The following is a 23,849-nucleotide window of genomic DNA, read 5'->3' on the forward strand; positions in this document are numbered from 1 at the left end:
GTCTGTGCTTAGACAAAATTATGAAATGACTTGCTTGTCTCATTTTATGCTTATGGACAACATATCGGAGGGTTACATTCTGTGCAAATCTGCCATAGGAGAATTATGTGGCCAACTGAACATGCCAGGCCAGCTTCCAAATGACAGATTCGGCTTCCCTCCCCTCCCTCTTTTCCTTCTCATGACTTGCTTAATATTACAGAACTATTAAGAGTTGCAACCGGGAATCAAACCCTAACACTCTGTCTCCAGGATCCATATTACGATAGCTATACTTTACTAACAGTTTAGCTGATAACTCAGTCATCTTTCTAATCCATTATCCTCAGGTAGTTATTTTATTCCATATATTTTAGCCATAATTGTATAAATTTTGGCTAGATTTTTTGCTAAATAATATTTAATAATGGCCTTCAATGTTCACATGTATTTAGGAAGGAACCATATTTTTCTTTGACTAGGATTCATTACATTGATATAGCTAAGAATCCTTGAACTCAAGTGTAACATTTGGTTTCCTAGGTCAATTCTACCATTCCCCACATGCTGTTTTAGTCACCTATGTTCTTTCTTGAGATTGAAAAGAGTTACAATATATAGTTATACTGTGTTTTATACTTACCTATGTAATTACCTCTGCTCATGCTCTTTATTTTTCACGTGGAACTGAATTACCACATACTGTCCTTCTTTTTCAGTCTGAAGATCTTATTTCTCGTACAGCAACTCTGCAGGTGACAAATTCTCTCAGTCTTTATTTATCTGGAAACTTCTTTATTTCTTTTTCATGTTTGAAGATTAGTTTTGTTAGATTTAGAATTCTTGGCTGATAGTCTTTTTCTTTCAGCACTTTGAGCATGTTATTCCTCCTCCTTCTGGCCACTAGAGTTTCTAATGGGAAATTGCTGTTAATACCATTGAGTATCATTTGTGGATGATTTGTCACTTTTCTAGTGCTGCTTTCAAGATTTTGTTTTTGTTTTTTGACAATTTGTGATAGGTCCTGTTGTAGATATCTTTTAGTTTATCCTACTTGTCGTTTTTCTGAGGTTCTTAAATCTATACGCTGATGTTTCCCATCAACTGCTAGTTTTCTATCATTATTTCTGGTTCCTCACTTGATAAATAGTAAATACTTTATAATATTTGTTCACAATCCACTGATTTCCAAATTTCTCCAGAAACTCTGGGTTGATTTTCTGTTTTAGAGTCACCATAAACACTGTCTTCAAGATTGAGTTCTTAGAAGATTATGATAGGTAGAAAAGAATCTATGCTATTATAAACAATGATGACATTGAAAATCAGTCAATCTAGTAATAGCTTTTTTGTTACATAGTACTTTATTTGTCCACAAATAAGTGACCTTTTTTCTGATGCTCTTACCTATCAATGATTATTAAAATTCTCAAACTTTTATGCGGCAAAGTTGTTAATAATTTAGGTTCAATCACCTCATATATGGCAAATTTTCACTAGATATCTAGAACAAATTTATTTCTGTATGTAAATTATGTTTCCTTTTTATAGATGGTATAAGCCATGGTATTTTCCACTTTCTTTGGGTCCCAGGATGAGCAATGTCAACTTTGCATATAACTGTGGTAGTTTCCTTTACCTGAGTAAACTCATGTGATTATTTTCTTCCTTTTTATGCCTACCTTACATTTCTGTTACTTTAATTAGTTTTAATTAATACTTAAATGATATTGTTTATTACGGTAGTTAGATTATAACTTTTTATTCTACATACTTTATGTGTACTTTTAAAAATTATGACTGTATCAAGTATTCGGATGGATGAATTCTTCCAGTAATAAATAAAAGCTGAGCTTACATATTTTTAAATTGGAAGTTGTGGGTTTAATTATTGGCTCATATTTTTCTCTCAAGAAAAAAAGCAAATGTTGTTGAAAAGTGGACTTTTCTGAAAATGATGATTAATGACCAATGATACTTCAACTGACCCAGAATTATAGAGGTATTAGTTTAATGGTGATGCCACTGATCACTTAGGCAACATCGAAATGTATTGTTGACCCTAACTGCAAGTAACATGTTTTGGAGTGCTGCTAGGCAGAATTTTTTTAAGGCATTATCACAAGCCCTTGATGCATCTCTCACTTACCTAAACATAAAACATTTTGAGACCAATAATTAGTTCGGTTTTAATTCTTAACATTCACAGATTTTGATTTTACACTCTTGTAATTATGATGCCTTAAATGTAATTGGTTTTTCAGCAAGGACTTTAGATGACAGCTATATTTCACTTAGCAAATACTTTGTATGCTCCAAAATTCTAATTATCTGTAGATGAAAGAAAATTACAATAAATGTTAGCTTATAGGAAATTGCCAATTCAGGCCAGAAAGCCTAACTGGTTTAGCAAACAATATTAGTCAGATATCAAGTTCAAAACAACCAAATGTTATATTAAAAAAAAATGTGTATTTTTAGGATAAGTTTATATAAAATTTCAGGCCAACTTTCTGTGTAAACCTTAAACTTCAATATTTTTAGATAGAACCCAAATCTATGCCTGTACAAATGTAATTTTATAAACTTGTTATCACATATTTCCTGATGAATTTTCATATTTGTATTGCAAAACGTTGCTTAATTGTTAGAAACTACAACAGTTTGCATCTGATGAATTCAGTGTTGCAGCTACTGGTAATTCCAACTAGGCTTTTATAGTATATACATTTCTCTCTTTTGGTTGATTATATTATTTGCCAAAACTAATCCCCTAAAAAATTCCTTACAAAATAATTCATAAAAAAAGAAAATCAGAATGTAGGCAATAATGTGCCCCGTCAACATGTACATGACAGCTATTTCCAATATGAAGCATAACCACTGGAATATAATCATAACGGTGAATATTTACTGTGCACTTCATCTGTCTGTTACTGTGCAATAGTGTTTTTCTTGGGTATTTCTGATATCAAATCCTGGTGGATTGCTAAATTTTGATTTTTACTCAATTTTTAGGATGGCTGTAATAAAATAAAATGCGTTGCCTAAGAAATTTGATAAAATTCACAGAGTTATGCACAAATGATAAAAAATACCACATTTAAGATACAGTTCCTTAAACCAAGATACTAATAAGGACAACTTTAGTATAACAAACTATTACTGAGGATTTTCATTTTCATTGCCAATCTTTACATACTCAAAAAGGTTCTAGACTGGTACACCTTGTATGGAAAAGATTAGGGACTGAACAACTCCCACTTTTGTCTTCATCAGTACAGAGGCACGTTAAACTTCCCAGCCTCTCTTGCAGTTAGGTTGGAGCCATGTAACTGGCTCTGGTTAACAGAATAGAGGGAACATATTATTGCCTGGCCATGAAATATATGATTTTTCTATGATCTCACTCACTGTCTGGAAGTGAAGTACTCCAAAATAGCAGAATCATATGATGATGACAACCTAGACCTTGGAATTCTTTTCTTGGATTGAATTGCTCAGAAAAATAGCTTAGCTAGAAACATCTGTATTGGACTTTGTGTAAGTGACAAATAAACATTTGTTGAATTAAGCAACCAAGATTTTAGTTTGTTATAGCAACTACCAAGTGCTACACTGAGTCATACAACTGGCACAAACTCAAGGTTTTCTGAGGAGTTCTCAAAAAAGTAATGATTTCTGGATTAGAACATAAAATAAATATGCTTTTTGTGATTATTCTTTTGTTCTTAACATTTAGAAATCTTCCACTCAAAAATAATTATACAGTACATTTAGAAATGAAAATATATGTGCATAAAGAAGGTATACACTATTGCATCTAAGTTTTAATATGGTTTTTGAATAGTATTATAAGGACATATGTACATGAATTCAGCTCTTAGTTTTTTAATTAATGCACTTTCACAATCCTCTGACAACGTTGTTTTTAAAAACAGCTGATAGTTTAGTTACAAATTTCCAGGAACTTAACAAATGTCATAGGGTAAGCTGTGTGCTGTCTGTTAACACAGAGGGAGGTAAGTAGAATTTAGCACATTTCAAAGATAAAGCAAAAAGTTAGACAAACCGATAATCAAAATTAACTTTTGTAAACTATATTAGATAAATGCCCACCAAGAGTTAATAGAACAAGGCTTAGAAATATCTGTAGATAAATGTATCAGTTAATTTACTGAGAAAGTTTACAATGACCATCTTTTCCAAAAGCATAGCATTCCTTATAAGTTTTTATATCTAGTTTAGGTATCACACAGATTCTATTTTTTTAGGCTATCGTAGGAACTGAATCAAAGTTATTAGATTGGAATATTGGTATAGAAACCATTCCAAAGCTTCAAAGAAATAAATGAAATTCCTTATGTCTTGCAAGACAAAACTTTCATCTATTATTTTTTAAATGTCTGCATAAATGAAATCCTCAAAAATTACTTATAGTTACATTATATGAGAAGTTAAATTTGAGTTGAAGTTTTCAATTTCTTTTGCAAAGGAACACTGAATTCTGTCACTAAATACTTTCCTGATATGCTTTTGGAAAATATATTCAAGATCCCATGTCTGTATTTTTTCAGGCCTTGGATTTACTCAGACTATGTTGATAAAAGAGAAATAGATTTCTTGCAGGAAGAATTGTACTTTCTGTGATAAAAATTTAATAGGCTAATATTTAATTATGTTGATTAGCAAATTTAAAAATTATGCAATATGAAGGATTATAACATCAAATAAAAGCAGAGATGAATTTTTTAGTTCAAAGATTCAGCAGCGTGTTCTATCACTTACTGTAGATTGTGACTATAAAGGAAATATAGTTTAGATGAGCTCTCAGTTCACACTGCTTCAGTGCATTACCATGGGCTGTGTGGCTTAAACAACAAACGTTTATTTTCCCATAGTTTTGGAGGGTAAGAAGTCCAAGATCAAGTCCCTGGCTGATCTGGTGTCTAGTGAGGGTACATCCCTGGTTTGCAAAAATAGCTGTCTTCTCCTTGTATTCTCACATGGCTGAGAATAGAGAGCAAGCTCTTATAAAGGTACTAATTTGTGAGAGCTCGACCTTCAGCATCTAATTACTTGCCAAAAGAAACCTACTAATACCGTCACATTGGAGGCTAGGATTTCAACCTATGAATTTTTGAGGGACATAATCATTCAGCCCATGACACATACTAACTTTTTGGACAGTAAAAACTGGCCTAAAGATAATTATCTTCTAAAAATATCCTGACAGATGTGAAACCACATAGTAACATGCTTGGAACACATTTGGACATATGTATTCATAGAGTTCTATATTTGGGTACTTTCATAGAAATCTTTACCTTAATTTAATAGCTAAAGCAGCGATTATTTACTATATTAAAGTGTTTTTCTGCATCATTTCATTTCATCCTAATGAAAATTTTAGTTAAGTTTATTAAACCCATTTTATAGGTAAGGCAACAAAAGCTTATAAAGCATAAGTAACTTGCACAAATACATAGAAATTTGTAAGTGTCGGAGCCAGAATTCAGACCCAATTCTGTCCAAATCCCATGCTCTTACTCAAGCTTCTTATTTTATAGATTAAAAATCAGAACCTTAGAAAGAAGAAATAATTTACTTGAGGACACATGTCTAACCACTATTAGAGCACATCTTGTAACCCAACTATTCTGGCTCATATGCAATACTAAGTGTTGATATTTGTATGTTTAATTTACATAAAATATCCATGAGAAATAGATCTTGATGACTAGAGAATTGCATTCATTTTTGATGAAAAAATAAAAGAGAAACATTAGTAAATAATATAATGGTCATAAAAGTGCAAATTAAATTAATAATGAAACATTATTGCACTGTCAGAATACCAACAAAGTTTTTTTAAAGTAGCACATTTATAATATTTGTAAAATTACATTGATTGAATCTGTTTTATATATAAAGAATGAAATAATTTTCTAAAAAACAAAATAAGGGAGGTGAAGTAGAATTATAGAAACACAGGTGTGATACATTATCTAGAGCTTAGTAGCAAATCCTCAGAAAAATTCTGAGTAAAAGGAAAATACACAAAAAATACTTAAATGTGACCAAATGATTTACCAGAAACAAATTAGAAACATCTACTAAGTGGTAAAATCTAGATTAGGACAAAAATGTCTGACCTCATCCACTGGTACCACTTGGGAGATTTTAGATAATGCAAGACAATAATATAAACTAGTAAGGATAAACTTAGAAAAAGGAACCAAATATCTGTATTTGCTTATTATAATTACGTACACAAACAAGAATATTTATTACTAGCTAAATGATTAATTTAATAATGTACTAATATTTTAATATTAAAATGTCAAATGTCAAGATAGAAATGCAAAATGTAATAGCTTCTTTAGCTAAATAGTATTACAGTTGGAAATGTATATCTAATTACAGTTAGAAATGTATGTAGAAATAGTATATACAGTTAGAAATGGAAATGATAATAGTTGAAAATAAGAGTGTTCATGGCACCTTTGTTGAATATCAGTTGATCATATATGCATGGATTTATTTCTGTATTTTATATTGTGTTCTATTAGTCTATATGATTGCCTTTATGCAATACCATACTGTTTTGATTACTGTAGCTTTGTAAGGTATTTTGAAAGCAGGTGGTATGATGTTTCCAATTTCATCCTTCTTTCTCCAGATTGATTTGGTTATTTGTAATATTTTATGGTTCCATATGAAATATAAAATTGTTTTGTCTATTTCTGAAAAAAAAACTTTAGGATTTTAATAGAAATTTTATTGACTCTGTAGGTCTCACTGGGTAATAGGGACATTTTTATAATATTATCTTCCAATCTGTGAACACGAGATGTCTTTGCATTTGTTTGTGTTCTTTAATTTCTTTATTTGGTGTTTTGTAGTTTTCAGTAAACAAGTCTTTTACCTTCTTAGCTATGTTTATTCTAAGTATTTTATTTTATTTTTATTTTTAGTGCTGTTGTAGATGGAGTTGTTTTACTAATTTAATCTCTACAAAAATAGCATTGAAAAATTGGATATGCACATTCAAGAATAAAATTGGACCCTTATCTTGCACTGTATTTAATAATCAATTATTAAAAATGGACTAAAGACATAAATGTAAGAATTGTAATGTAAAACTCTTAGAAGAATACATACGGAAAAATATTTTCACATTTGTCTTGGCAATGACTTCATGGATATGATACCAAAAGCACAGGCAACAAAAACAAAATAAACCAGTGGGACTACATCAAACTAGAAAACGTTTGCACAGCAAAGGAACCAATCACCAGTGCAAAGGCAACCTATAGAATGGGAGAAAATATTGGAAACTGTGCATCTGATAAAGGGTTAATCTCCAAAATATATAAGACAATATTCCAATTCAATAGCTAAAAATAATAGCCCAATTTAAAAATAGGATAAAGACTTGAATATACCTTTCTCTAAAAAAAGACATACAAATGGCCAACACGTGTATTTTTAAAATGTCCAATGCCACTAATCATCAGGAAAATGCAAATCAAAGCCACAATGAAATATTACCTCATGCCTATTAGCATTGCTTATATTTTAAAAACACAAAAGAAAAGTGTTGACAAGGATATGGAGAAACTGGACTTTTTGCACCCTGTTGTTGGGAGCACAAATTGGTGTAGCCACTATGGAAAACAGTATGGATGTCCCTTAAACAATTAACAGTAGACCATTTGATCTAGCGTCCCACTTCTAGATATTTTCTACAGGAATTTAAATTGGGATCTCAAAGAGATATTAGCAGTACCATGTTAATTGCAGCATTATGCATAATAGCTAATATCTGGGAAATTATTTATAGATAAATAAAATATGTACATAAAATGGAATGCTATTCAGCCTTAAAAAGGAAATTCTGCAATGTGTAATAGGATAGATGAGCCTTAGAACATTATGCTACGTGAAATAAGCCTGTCACAGAATACCCAAACCTGACCACTCATACGAGGTATCTAAAATGGTCAAATTTATAGAATTCAAAAGTGGAATGGTGGTTACAAGGGGTTGAGGCATGGGAAATGGGAACCTACTAATCCATGGGCATAAAGTTTCAGTTATACAAGATGAATAAGTTCTATAGATCTGCTGTACAACATTCTACCTATAGTCATCAATATTGTGTACTTAAAAATTTGTGTTGAGGGTATATCTCATGTTAAGTGTTCTTATCATGATAATATAACATTTTAAAAAATAAGTAAAAGAGTGACTCAACCACAGTCAGTCTATATTAAAACAACTATAAAAATTGTATTAAATAATATAAAACAAATAAATATAGACATATAATTTATCCTTTGATTAAAAAAATATCACCTTTTCCAAAATGTTTGTGGAATTTAATACAGCTCTGTTCAGCATTTTGGCACTTCCTATGGACTTCCAGCTAACTGGTTAGACACAAAATAGGTAAGATGATTTTGCATTCATATGAAACAATGAATACCAACAATTTAGAAAAAATAATTACCAATTTAAAATATCAGCAAGAAACATAATATTACTACAAAAAACATAATTTGATTAGAAGAAAAGATCAAATCAATCCATGTAATTATAGGATTTTCCTTGTGGACAAATGATCACTCTTACATGTCATTAGAGGGGTTGTAAAGTGTTACATTCTTTCTAGAATAAGCTCTGACAATATTATTTTTTTATTTTAAAGCATAACCCCTCTGATTCAGCAATGTAATTTTAGGGTTCTATTCTGTAGGAAAATAATTACCAAAAAATGAGTATTTATTTCATAACTTCTTTTGTTTGCCTTTTGAAGTGGCCTAGATCTAGAAACAACCTCAGTGAACATCAGTTAAGAAAATATTGACTAAGTAATGGAATAATTGCATTCTGGAAAGCTATCAAACTACCAGCAATGAGTTTGGTCTATTGTGACTACATATCCTGGATTCCCTGGGAAAGTCCCAGTTTAGAATTTCCTTTCAAACACAATTTTTATTAGCAGTCTTTCTTGGTTTGGATACTAAAATATAGTTATCATTGTTAGATTCACCTCTGTTGATACGAAGGTTTTTTCCCAAGTGTTTCCATACATATATAAAGTAGTTGTAAACAAAAAATTAAAAGTTATATGTAAATGTTTATATGACCATGGACAAAAGGATGGAAACATACTCCTCAGTTTGTCATTTTTGATTGTCAGGGTTTGGATTGAGGACCACATATGTCTTTGGGATTTAAAAATAATCTATAAAGAATATGTAAGGGGCAAAAAGATATTGAATAGCTGTCTTGGTTCTAAATTTATTTGAGACCTTCAAAGACCTTGTGCTTTTTTCATCTTTCAAAATATTCCATTTTGTAATAAAGTCTTCATTTCCTTGATGTAATTATATTATGGAGAATATCGGTTAATTTAAAAAATAACAATGGAAATGTTACTAATTTCAGAATTTATAACACATGCTTCATATTGTAACATAGTTTCAGCATATCTTTTCGTTAGACCCATGATCTTATACCTGTTGCCATGCCCATTTGATAGTCCTTAGTAAGGGGAAAAAACATACATTTATTCAATACCTACCATGTGTCTGACACAGTATTAGGTGCTCTAAAAATGTTTGTTATTATTTTACAGGTAAAGAACTAAGGCTTTATGCAGTTTAATTTTTCTATCATTCCCACACGAAGGAAATATAGAGTCAACGTTAAAACTGAGGTCTGTCTGCTTTCCAATCATGTCCACTTTAACATACTGCTGCCTGTGCATTTACATATCTGTTAGTTTTCATTCTTACACTATTAATGTGTTTCTTTCTACTAGCATTGAAAGCTTTCCCCCACAGGAATTGTTTTCATTGGAGTGGCAATTCTCAAGTAAAAAATGAACCCGTGTTTAGAATTATGTCACCTTTCCCAACACTGCCAAATGCACAAGAAACTATACATAGCACCAAGTTGTATTAGCTTTGTTTTAAGGAAACACAGCCTAAGATTAGAAAAGATAAATGACTTGTCCAGCGGCACGTTCCACATCACTCAGAGTTAAAAATAGAATTGTGAACAAGTTAAATCCTTTTTGGCTTTTTAGTTTAAAATGCTATTTATAAGATGTCAGTGATTATCTGATTTTAGATCATGGCTATCTAAATTTTATTGCTTGCCAGGACTGGTAATGATTACAAGACATTAGTATTTTTGACTTGTTGAAAGTAAGATTTTAAAAAGGGTCATTCAATTAAGAATGAGTTATGTTAGTCTGCCTTCAAAATCATTTGGCATGTCCTTTATAGTACACATACTGATTGAATAATATGAAATATTGAACATAAAAGGACAAGAAAAGTTTTAATTATGTGTTATTTGCATGTACCATTATCTAATGGATAATTTGGCTAAATTTGGCCATTTTCTCTGTAGCCATTAGATATTTTAAGATATATGCTTAATCTTTCAACAGACATTTATTGAATATTTCATATGTGACAGGCACTCTTCTAAGAACTGAGAATAAAATACTGAACATAACCAAATTCTTGTTTTCATGAAACTTACATTATATTGGGAGAAGATTATACTTAGAAAATATATATAATATTATATGGTATATATGATACATTAGGCAGTGGTAAGTGCTGTGAAGAAAAAGATCAGAAATTAAAGTTGATGGAGAAATGATCTTTTAAATTAGGGGATCAAGGCAGATCTCAGTTTGAATGTTCACTCTATATTTCCTCCATGTAGGAATGCCAGAAAAATTAAACTGCATAAAGCCTTAATTATCTCTGAAAGATTAACAAACACTTTTAGAGTACCTAACATTGTATCAGACACATGGTAGGTATTACGTAAATGTATGGTTTTTTCCACTTACTAAGGACTATCAAATGGGTATGCCTCTAGGTATAAGATCATGGGCCCAATAATATGACATTATACCTGAGACCTGAAGGAAGTGAAAGGTCTATAGATAGAACAATACAGGTAGAGTGAACAAAGAGAGTATAACATTATCTGAAGTGGATCATGCATGGGATGATTGATGATAAGTTAGGTGTAGTTGAAATGAGTGAGTGAAAGGGGACTTTGTAAAAGATGGAATCAGAGTAGTAGCAGGGGAAAAGTAAATGTGAGACCATAGAACCTTGGTAAGGACTTTAGATTTAATTCTGAATGAAACACAAAGGCATTGGAGATTTGTAAGCAGAGGAGTGAGATGATGAGATGATCTGACTTAAGTTTTCAAATAATCACTTGGGTTCGATGTGCAAAAGAGATTAGGGGGACAAGGACTGAAGTGAGATCATTTGGGAGGGCATTAAAAAGTCCATGTAAAAGATAATGATGGCAGATCCCAAATTGACTCACAGATTCAATGCAGTCCCTATAAAAACCCCAGCTTGATTATTTTCAGAAAGCCACAGGCTAATCCTAAAATTCGTATGGAAACACAAGAGTTTCAAAGTTGCCAGAATAATCTTGAAAGAAAACAAAGCAGACAGACCTACACTTCCCAATTTCAAAACTTACTACAAAGCTGTATGGTATTGGCAAAAAAAGGGTAGACATATGTAACAATGGAATATAATTGAATGTCCAGAAGTAAAACTTTATTTTTATGGCTAGTTGATTTTTTTTTTGACATGTTGCTGAGATAATTCAATGGGGGAAAGAATAATCTTTTCAACAAATGATGCTGAGATAATGGGATAATGGAAGACTGAAGTTGGATCCACACTTTGCACAAAAATTAACTCGAAATGGGTCATAGAGATTATAGACTTAATTGTAAGAACTAAAACTGTACAACTCTTAGAAGAAAATTTAGAAGTAAATCTTCGTGACCTTGGGTGAAGCAAACCCTTTTCAGACAGAAAAGCCCAACCAAAAAATGAAACGAAATAAAATAATTTGGCCTCCATAAAAATAAAAAACTTTTGTGCTACAAATGTCACTGTCAAGAAAGTGATGTGAATCCACAGAATGTAAGAAAATTGCAGATAATTTCTTTGACAAAGACTTTATACCCAGCATGTAAAAAGAAACACAACCGTGTAATTAAAAATTAATGAAGGACTGGAATAGGCCTTTCTCCAAAGAAGAATGGCTGATAAGCACAGAAAAAGGTACTCACTATCACTAGTTATTAGGAAGATGAAAATCAGAACAGCAGTGAGATAAGACTTCATACCTGCTATGGTGAAAAAAATATAAAATATAGACAATAATAAGTGTTGTCAAAGATGTGAAAAAAATGGTGCTCTCATACATAGCTTATGGAAATGTGAAGTGGTACAGCCACTTTGAAAACAACGTGGCAGTTTCCCAATAAGTCAACATATATTTACTATATTACTGAGCATGTCTACTCCTAGGTCTATATCCAAGAGAAATGAAAATATATGTACATGCAAAATCTTGTACATGAATTAAAGTTTGTACGAGCATTATTCATAATAGCCAAAAGGCAGAAACAACGAAAAAGTTCATTAACCAATGAAGGGATAAATTAAAATGGTATATACATATTCTTGAATATTCAGCAATAAAAAGGAATGAAGTTCTGATACATGAAATAACCTAGATGAACCTTGAAAACTTTTTGCTAAGTGAAAGAAGCTAGAAACAAAAGATCACATATTGTATGATTTCATTGATATGAAATGCACAGAATAGGCAAATCTGTAGCAGAAAGTAGATTAGTGGTTGCTAGGCATGAGGAAGAGGGTGGAGAGGAATGAAGAGTGACCAGTAAATTGTATGTGTTTCTTTTGGGGGTGACAAAAACATTCCAAATTAGATTCCAGTGATGATTGCCCAACTCTGTGAATATAATGAAAAACAATAAATTGTTCACTTCCAAATGGGTAAACAGTATTGTACGTGAATTATATCCCAATAAAGCAGTTAATATTTTTTCTAAGAGATGATGATGTCTGGGACTATCTTGGGAATATTGAAGGTGATGAGAAGTCTGATTCTAGATGCATCAGGGTAAACCATGACATGGCTAGCATTTAACTATTTTTTATTTATAAAAAGAGAATTTCAAGTGGTTCTACTTAACATTTTGAAGATTTATTTAGAGGTTTTTGATGTTAGGACTGTGTGATGACTCCTAAGGCTTAGGACAGAGGAGTTATAAATATGAGCATGTCATTTACTGGAATCTAAAAAATTGAAAGTGGAATAATTTGTGACTAGGATCAAGAGATTATTTTTAGGCATGTTAGCTCTACAGAGAGTAGAATATTACCAAGTGGATGTTCCAGTAAGCAGGGAGACAACAGTCCCCTATTTAGGAGAAAGCGAGAGAAATAATTTGCTCTGACTGGACTCAAACATAGGTCATACTGTGACTAGGTAATGTTTCTTGCTCTTTTGGTAATATTCTTCCTCCAGAAACAGTCCATCTGTGCTGCCAATTAGATAAGATGTGACCAAGTCATCTTAATTCCTTACTAGAGAAATAAAGATCAGGATTTGAAAGTAGATATATGCCCTAAATTATTATTAGTCATTGTATTTTATTCAACATGAGTATACTTTTTTTATAAAGCACCTACTCCGTAATCAGGAGTAGGCTTTGGGATTTGCAAAACAACTATAAACCATGGTTAATTTCCCCAAAGAAATTGTGGTTTGGACAGAATAATAGTCTGGCTTGCACAAAAAAAGTCAGTGACAACCAAGTGACAGAAATATAAAAGTACTAAGGGACCAATATGGGATGTGCAATAGACTAGTGAAAGTTAAATGTCAAGATGAGTGGTTAAAATTTTGAGAACTATGCCTGAGAAGAGAGAGAGAAAACCACCTTGAACAGGCACAGTCAGAGAATGTTTATGAAATGAGACTTCTTCTAGGCTTCAAAACAGAGCAGATTTGAATACATTAGTGGAAGAGAGACAGATAATCAAAATTGGAGAAAACAAATGTGAATATTAGTGAAAAGACTGAATTGCACATTGGCTATTTAGAAAATAGTGAATAAAAAAAACACTATCCAAAGGCCAGTATACCGGGAGCACAATATGTAATACACTTACTTGCGTAAATGACCAGTCTGAATGGAGAAGAGAGTCCAATCAACTTCTAGTTTAAAAATAAAATAATAGTGACAATAATTTATAAGGTACATGCTTATTTTTATGGACATGATCACAGGCTATATTTTACCATTTGTTGATAGGGCGTAACAATCATCCACACTGAATATTTTATGAGCACGCTATACTACGGACTATTTAAAATCAGAATTACCTTAAAGCATTACAAACTGCTTAGTGAAATAAAATAAGAAGATTCCTGACAATACAAAACATTGCTAAATATCAAGTAATTGGCTTCAGTTCTTATCATAATACATGTATAGATGAGGGGACTGGGGAATAAAAAGAGGCAGGATAGTTCAACTTGACATATATTCAGGTCTATCCGCAATTTAAATTCAGAAATTTGAATCCCAAACATAAACCATCTTACCCTGACACTTTTCTATTTTTATCTTGTTTGTCATGATTTGCATTCTACCCTTATTCTCTCTCTCTGCCTTCCTCAAATATACCACACACAACCCTGCCCCCACATGAAAGAATAAGTGGTGAGAAAGGTTAGCACAATTATTACTGTTCTTTTATCTGCTTTTAACTGTACAGTCAATGCCTTAATGATAAACATCTACCTTCTTCATAGATGTGTGTTTTGTTTTCAGAATAGTTAAGATTGCAAAATACCTGTGTTTTATTTTTCTAGTTAGAAGGCAATTATCCATACATAAAAAGAAAACATAAATTCTTATTTTTTAACAAATTGTTTTAAGTTTAAGATAATTAAACTCATCTGTTTGGTTAAGTTTTAGAAATTTTTAAATTTTATGGCTCTTTTTCTGCTGGTTTTTAAAAGAAAATGGGTATTTTACACTATTTTTCACTCTGGACAAAGAAAAGTCTCTGTTATTTTTATTACTACCAAAATAAAGCAAAGCAAGGTGAGACATTATTTCCATTAAGTAAAGTCACTAAAGCACCAAATTAAGTAATTGAATTAAAGTAAAAATGATACTGTTTTAACATTGTGTCCCCACTTTGCCTGCTAAGCATAGATTGACAGCTCAAAAGCACTTTGCTTAATGTTTTTTCACTCAAAATACAATAACATAAAATTAAATATATGCTTTGAACTAGGCAAATATGACTATAGAGTCCTTTTAACATGATAATAAGTAATCTTAGGTGAGCACCATTCTGCTCTCTACTTTCATTAGTACAACTTTTGCATTATATATTTTAAAGTTGCAAAAACGAGTAATCATAGATGAATTGAAATGTTATGCAGATACATAGCTGCCTGTATGCTTGTGATATTGGCACAGTATATATTTTTTGCCAGTAGTGAAAATAATAGTCTTGCTGCTACTCTGGATTTTAGAACACAAGTTCTGGAGAAGAGGAAAGGGAACAATATTTGAGGAATATGCCATATGTAATATAATATATTGAAATGTTCATTTAAGAAACATGTATTCATTTTCTAATATGTGCCAAGTAATGAGAAAATGCTATAATAAAGGTTTTATAAAGTTATTTCTGAGTATAATAGAAGTATAAAAATATTAAAAGTATTGCTATCTTTAAAACAGTGGTACTTTGTGTTAACTCTTCTGAGAATATTAGGAAGGCTAATGATCATTCTCTCTAAAAGCAGTAGAGGGGGTGGTATCATAGGCATAAGAACACAGTATTTCCCATGCATTTTAGAAGTTCATAGAGGTTAATGCAACACAGAAGATATGGTTTGGTTGTATCCCCACCCAAATCTCATCTTGAATTATAGTTCCCCTAATCCCCATGTGTCATGGGAGGGACCTGGTGAGAGATAATTGAATCATGGGGGTGGTTACCTTCATACTGTCCTCATTATAGTGAGTGAGTTCTCACAGGATCTGATGGTTTTATAAGGGACTTTGCACCTCCTTCGCTCAGCACCTCTCCTTACTGCCACCTTGTGAAGAAGGACATGTTTACTTCCCCTTCTGCCATAATTGTAAGTTTCCTGGGGCCTCCCCAGCCCTGAAGAACTGTGAGTCAATTAAGCCTCATTCTCTTATAAATTACTCAGGCTCAGGTATGTCTTTATGAGCAGAATGAGAAATGACTAATACAACAGATAAAGATACCACTATCTAATGAATGACTATGTATAGAAGAGGAAATATTTGTGGAGCTTTGAATATAGCCCTTTAATGTGTTTTCCTCAATCTCATTCCTTCCTTAGGACCATTTTGACATATGAGATACAACAATCTTCTTCAGATCTTTGTGGGTGTTTGTCTATAGTTTCATATAACAATCTATGCAGTTATAGCAATTAACTTTTCCCCAAACACCTTATCATTTGTTATTTAGGACTATAGAATTGCCCTTAAATCATTCTCACTTAAAATGTTACCTCCTTTTACTGCAATATACATGCCTAACTTAGCTGCTTTTGCTGGTGGTTCCTTAAACATGTGTTTAACATGTATGCCTGTGTTCCTTACTTCATTGTTAAGTCTTCCATGGCATAGATATTTAGCAGAAATAAGAAGAATTGACTTTTATATCTGTGTTTATATATCATTTTAATTTACATTTTCTTATTATTGTTGAATATCTCATATATTTATTTGATATTTTCATTTCCAATTCTACTATGACCTATTATAGCTCTTATCTATTTGTTTTCATTTATTTGTCCTTTTTTAATCAATTCATATTAATTTTATCATGTCAGTTGTATTAAAAGTTTTCCTTTTATATATATTGGAAATAATTTCTTCAGTCCATCTATTGTCTGTTTTGTAATATTTTCAAATACCACCCCCTCGTTTAAAATATTTAGAGCTATCATTCCCCTTCCCTCTTTGTGACTTCTTGGTTTTCTTTATAATGTGTTATAGTTTGTTTTCTTTTTTTTCAAGTAGTTATTTAAATCATCTGAAACTTCTCTTCATATAATTCATGGATTAATCCCTCCTTCAACAAATCATGTATAACTAATTTCCCAAATATTATGTATTTTAAAATCTATTATTTAACCTTTGGTTTTAGATGCAAGCTTCTAAAATACAATTTTTGGTCTGTCTCTAGACTCTTGATGATTTGACTGTTGCTCATTTTACAGTGCCAGCTTTGTATTCGTTAGAGCCACTCTTGCCTTATTTATTTATTTTCCATATATTTTGGGTTATTTTATGCACTATTTCTTTCAGAGCTGCAAAGTTTATTTACACTGGAATTAGGCAAGTGATAATATTATTTATACTATTAGGAGAAACGAACAGCCTCCCATGACTAGAAATGTTTGCATCACTTGTTCAGAATACCCACTTTCCTAGTTAGTGTGCTTCATCCATCATCTTGAGCCAGTCCTCTAATAAGACAATATTGATAAAACAAATTATCATTTGTTTTGTAAGAGTGAAATCAGTGCAAGACATGATATTCAAGCATGTTTTGCCTAAGTGCTGGGAAATACTGATGAAATATAACTTTGCCACAAAACTAAATTTACCTCTACTAATGCCAGATAGTTCATGACAAGAGACAGACATTATATCTTTCTTGGAGAGTGCTAGAAATATAGTGAAATGTATATATTTTTAATTCACAGTATTCAGAATTCAGGTAGATTATCTTTCAGTGCAGGATAAAATAACCACATATATGCAATTGTGGTCATGGCTTTAATTTTGCTGTTATCACAAATTGATTATTAAGTTATTATCATCCGATATAGTCTGTCTCTTGTTCCCACCCAAATCTCATTTTTTAGCTCCCATAATTCCCTTGTGTTGTGGGAGGGACCCAGTGGGAGATGACTGAATCATGGGGTCGGGTCTTTCCCATGCTGTTCTCATGATAGTGAATGGGTCTCACAAGATCTGACGCTTTCAAAAACGAGAGTTTCTCTGCACAAACTCTCTCTTTGCCTGCTGCCGTCCATGTAAGATGTGACTTGCTCCTCCTTGCCTTCTGCCATGATTATGAGGCCTCCCCAGCCATGTGGAACCATACGTCCAATAAACCTCTTTCTTTTGTAATTTGCTGAGTCTCGGGTATATCTTTATCAGTGAAAATGGACTAATACATCATCACTTTTCTCTAAGTTTTTAGATATCAGCATATTTATAATATGGGCTGGTTTATACTGGTGTTATCAGCAAACACTACATTTTTGCAAGGATTCTCATGTTATATTAATGGATTTGAAATGTTTTCTTATTTTCTTATAAATCTATTTTCTGGAGATATTTAAGCATTCATGTATAGATTTTGGTAAGCTTTAAAAATTAGACATTTTTCCATTTCTGGAACCATCCAATTTTATTCCTATTTGTTGCCAAATACAGAGCCCTCTTTTTCAGAGAAAATGGACTTCCAGAGAAAATAGAAATTCTGTAGTTCTACATGAGACTATTTGTGGACCAGTTTGTTGATATGTACTAAAAAATATAATAAACATTTTCTGTGTGTGCCTGTTTGAGTGGCATATATTTAACCTGCATAAAAATATACATTCTGGTGATCCCTCTCAATTTTTCCAAATGCTTTTCAGCATATTTTCACTCTCAGTTGCCTACATTTCCATAAAACCTTGGATTGCTTTACATAATCCTTCTTTGAAAAACCTGATTCATCTCCTTTTATTATATTCCATGCATGCCTTTCATCACCCCAAGTCTCAGGGAGGCCTATATGGTTGGATATAATTCCTCTGTCTTAGAAGTTTAAACACCATGTCTCCTATGCTCAGTACATTAAGAAGTAAACATATTTTGCCTTAAGACTTCTACATGCCATTTTTAAAGTTTCTCCTATGACTTATTGGGCTTTAACTCTATTGTTAATATTCTTTTCAGACCAAGGGAGGCAGTAAATCTAAAACAACTATCGGACCCACCTATTCTCCTGTGAAGAAAAGTATCCCGTTAGCGGGATACTTTTTCTACTTGTCAGAGAGACTGTTATTCTTCACTGCTAATTCTTTATTTGAATCAAGGAGATCCCCTTCCTACCCTACCCAACTCCTAGAAATTAAAGATGCAAAAAGAAAACTATTTATTTCATTTACTGATTTCATTATAATGGAACAGTATATTTCTGTTTTATTTTCATGTCTTAATTTCAGGTACTCCACTAGTTTAAACTGAGATGATTCAATAGCTGATGGTTATTTTTGTTACTATTGATTTGTTTCTTTTATATTTAAATATGAAACATGGAACTCAATAGGTAAGAATTTTAAAACAGCTGCCAAATGTGTGCTTGTCCTGAGGATACCCAGTCATGGCAGGGTCAGCCTTGGACACTGTGCACACAATAGGACTGATTTAGGGTCACTAGGACCCTTCCTGAGTCCTTTATCTGTTCTCCCCAACACCACCCACCTCTTCATTTGTGAACATTATGAAGGAAATCACTTAATTGGAGGTAAACTTGTCTGAAATAAATCAAAACAATTTTAAGGGCTTTGCCTCTGGAATGAGACTGCTAGATTTCAAATCCTGGGCCAGCACTTACAGTCTGAGTTATCCTGGGTAATTTATGAACCTAATATAAAGCCCCTAATGCCAAAAGTTCAATCAAATGAGAGCAGGAGTGTTATTCAAAATATTTATCCCTTGGTAAAGCCTAAGCTCTGATCCTTTCAAAGGAATGCTTTTCAGAACAGGATCCTAAGGATCCCTGACCAGTGAACCATCCTGTATTTAGCAGTGGGGCGTTATGGGATCTGGAGCAGCTTAGGCACTGGTAGGATAGTTATGGTGCTTGGACAGTGATTATTTAACTCAACTGGTGAAAAAGTATTTCAATGTTTTAACTGGTACAGCTGAAGTAGAGTAACCCAGAACCATCACTGCAATTAATTATTTACAGCAGATCTTTCCCAGACACTTTTTTTTTCCCTAAGGAGAAAGAAGGGCAATGACATCAGAGAATGTTAAAGGCAGGATATAACCAGGACCACTGGAAAGGGAAACAAGAATTGGAACCCCCCAAATACATGTTGCCTAATTCACAGATAATCAGTGGTCATGGCACCAGCAATATCACATTCCATAGGTTGTTCCAGGGGCAAGATCCTTCTTGAGCCTCGCCTTCTTTTGTGCCTGTCTGACAGTGACTCCCCAGAATTCTCATAGATTTTGTGAACTACCAATTATCCATTTACTAAAAATCTTTTCTACCTAAGTTAACCAGATTTATGTTTGGTGCAAAGGTAATTGCATTTTTCCCATTACTTTTAATGGCAATTACTTTTGCACCAAACTAATAATTTTTCTGATTTACAACTGAGAGGATTATTTAAAAATCTCGTACCAGGACTGGATTCTGGTGTTGATACACCTTAATGTGTAGAGTTGAATTCCTGAAAGACTACCATTCTTGGGTAGAAAACTGAAAAGGAAAAAATTAATATTTGGTTAAATTTTGACATTCTACATTTGAAATAAGAGCAATATCTTATAGAACTTGTTAGAAAAATATCAGTATATAGCAGTGTGTTGATTAATTCTAATGGCCGTCAATAAAATTTTTCAAGATAGACCCAAGTTCAGGACACAAGGAACCAACAAAAGGATGGTTGTAATAATAGATGACATTTCTCTCTGTCACTGCTATCCAAATTGACTACAAGATTGATAATTTGATTGTTTGCATTGTGGAAAATAGTCTGTAATACACATTTAAGATCTGATATTCTGGGGTGGAAATATAGAAGAATTCTCAAAGGAAAAATTATTTATCCTCTGAGATAAGTAAAAGATAAATCTAAACTCTTAAACCGCTTGCAATACCTCTGGTTAACACAGTGATTTCAACTTTGGCTGCTTATTGCTTTTTAAAGAATAATTATGCTTTGTTGCCAGCCCCTGAAATTCTTATTTAATTAATTTATTTCAGAAAGTGGATTAGACATTGTTTCTTAAAAACATCTCTAGGTAAATTTTGAGAAATGATTTCTACTGAAGAAGTCTCTGGGATTCAGGCTAAAGGACAGAATCATATTCCAGGTTTTAATTTATCTCAGTTTAAAGCCATCGCTTTGTGAACTAGAGAGTGATTAGTGTACAAAAGCTTGCTGTGAGGCAACAGAAATTCCTACACTTCAAAGCTACATATAAATCTTTGGATGGATTTCTAGCCAACCAAATAAACCCAAAGCAAATATATTGGAAACCTATTGAGGTTTTTAAGATAACCACATTGAAATGAATAAATCTAAATCTCACAGACTAGAACCTGAGATATTTAATTCCTAAGGCAATCTTCAAATCCCTAAATTTACCTCAAAATCAAAGAGAATGCTAACACTTTGATTCCTTTGGAAGGCGAAAGTGTCATAATGCCCCTCCCAGATATGGCCACAAAGGAAAATGGACCAAAGTTAACCACAGATGCTAGAAGCTTGGACTGCTCTATTGGGTGACCAAGGAACCCCCTTCAGTGGTGAGAGAGACTTTTCACTGTGCCTTTGGATCCAACAGGATATGTGTTCTGTACTACTAAACATTATGCATTGTTTCTCATTCTTGTTTTTTATTTATGTTATTTTTTGTTGTTGTTGACCCTTTTATCAATGATGCATATTTCAGTCAGAGGTTGCTGGGCCATGAGGATCTGCATCCATGCTTAACAGAAATGTCAAAACAATATCTACCTGACCTTTGAGCTAGATGCAAATCTCAGTTAGTTTTATTTGTTAAGATGTTAATGATTTTCATAGAGGAATGGATTTTAAAAAATTTTAAACAAGTAAAGCTATGCATAAATATTGAGTTCCTGATATCAATTATGCTTTTCCACATTAAGGAACACCAATATCATTTGATAATTAAACACAGAGTAACAGGTAGGCCTGAATGATGAAAGGGCCCTGTCTTCCTTGTGAACAATTGGCTTAGAAGAGGACATGTAACCTAATTCTGACTAAATAATTTCAAGGAAAGTGTATTAGTTCATTTTCATACTGTTATGAAGAAATATCCAAGACCTGGTAATTGATAAAGAAAAAGAGATATAAAGTACTTACAATTCCACATGGCTAGGGAGGCCTCACAATCATGATGGAAGGTGAAGGAGGAACAAAGGCACATCTTACATGGTGGCAGGCAAGAGAGCATGTGCAGGGGAACTGCCCTTTATAAAAACGTCAGATCTTGTGAGATGTTTCCACTATCATGAGAATAGCACAGGAAAAACCCACTTCATGATTCAGTTGCCTCCCACTGGGTCCCTCCTAGAATATGTGGGGATTATGGGAACTAAAATTCAAGATGAGATTTGGGTGGGGATACAGTCAAACTGTATCAGAAGGTTTGCATGAGCCTTTCAGAAAGCATTCTTTTTCACTCTCACAAAAGAGCAGTCATGAGCAATCAACTTAAGAAAGTGCTCTGCCTCTGGATTAATGTACATAAATTAATTTCCTATTATTTAAGGCATAAATATTAATAATTTAGATTAGACAATTTGGGCTTGGCGTTTTTGAATAGGTTTTCTTTTAACTGTAGCTGAGATAGACATAAGGACCGAGCATGAGCAAAGGAACAGAAGCAAAATATCAATTGTGTGAGAGTCCAAACTTTATTCATTGTTTCCTTTTATAGTCTCTGATATGTATTATATCATGGTTCATGAAACTGGAAAAGCTGGCCAGGGCCTAATCTCAGGGGATTTTTTATGCTATGTTAAGGAGTTGTAATCATCCAGTTGGAAATCCAGTGCCCTTAAAGTGTTTTAGGGAAGTGAAATGGAAAGACTGGTACTCAGATATATGTGGAGTAGAGCAAAAGGTGAAAATGAGAGCAGAAAATAGAATGGAAGCAAAGCCGTTTAATGAAGCCTATTGCAATAGTTAAATGTAGTTTGGGGAATAAATACTGAAGAATGGAGCTATTGCTGTACAAGCACACAAGCATACTTGGTGATATAATGTTTATATCATGCAATTGTGTTGTCTCTCCAAGGAAAGTATTTATTTATACATTTTATCAAATTCAATTAAGGAGGAATTCAAATTGACTAGTTAAATTGAATTTTTTGCTTTCTTAATAAATGACTTTTCAGGTTTCCTCATAAAGATGCTTAAAAATGATGGAATTAGAAGCACTAACATAGAAAATAAAAAAATGATTTAACTTTTTAAAACATCACTACAGCTGATGTTTTGTCAATGTGCCTTTCAAAAATATAGTTTGAGACCCATTATTAAACACTTCTGCTGGTGAGCAAGAGGTTGGGCTGTACATCTTGTTTGCATCAGCAGTTAGTTTCATCTATTTTGGGGCACAGCATCAAGCACTACAGGGAATGGCAAGAGCATTCTCCTGAAATATATGGCACTTGCTGTAGATAGACCGAAAATGGAATATGGTCAATAGAGAGAAGAGTTACCTCCACTTATTACTTAGTTACCCTGGTTTCAATTACCCTAGTTTCAGTTTCCACGCAATACTCCATCCCTTAACTATTTGTTCATTATCATCATAGAAGAATTAAGACAGTTTATGAACCAGATACATTTAGGCTTTCTTTGAGATTTTCTGAATGTTGCTTTACTTCTCTCACACTGGGTTTTCTCATATACAAAATGTGGCTTAATTATCTGTATTCTTATTCTTGCACAAGGTAGGCACTCATTAAAGGGAAGTAGCTTTTTTAAAAAAATTACCATTATTATTATATTTATGTTTACATCAACAATTACTACTACTACCGAGAGCTAGAGATCAGGTATTTTCTAAGCAAATCAATAAACGACCAAAATTTCAAGATTGTTTCTTATATGCTTCAACACAAATAATTTGAGTTTTA

General features: G+C 32.6%; 1 protein-coding gene across 2 annotated transcripts in view; it reads left to right on the plus strand.

Moving 5' to 3' along the window:
• The window catches only part of CNBD1 (cyclic nucleotide binding domain containing 1), a 550,745-nt gene that overhangs the window by 490,029 nt on the left and 36,867 nt on the right, over nucleotides 1-23,849 (plus strand). The window contains exon 11 of one of the 2 annotated variants that reach the window (XM_038000319.2): nucleotides 8,801-9,034. The exons of the other annotated variant lie outside the window; for it this stretch is intronic. Coding sequence (XP_037856247.2) covers nucleotides 8,801-8,808 — 8 coding nt within the window. The 3' untranslated portion in view covers nucleotides 8,809-9,034. Of the gene's footprint in view, nucleotides 1-8,800; nucleotides 9,035-23,849 lie in introns of those variants that run through there. 2 annotated transcript variants of the gene reach the window in all.

Source organism: Chlorocebus sabaeus, chromosome 8, assembly GCF_047675955.1.
Source record: "Chlorocebus sabaeus isolate Y175 chromosome 8, mChlSab1.0.hap1, whole genome shotgun sequence".
Taxonomy (NCBI): Eukaryota; Metazoa; Chordata; class Mammalia; order Primates; family Cercopithecidae; genus Chlorocebus; species Chlorocebus sabaeus.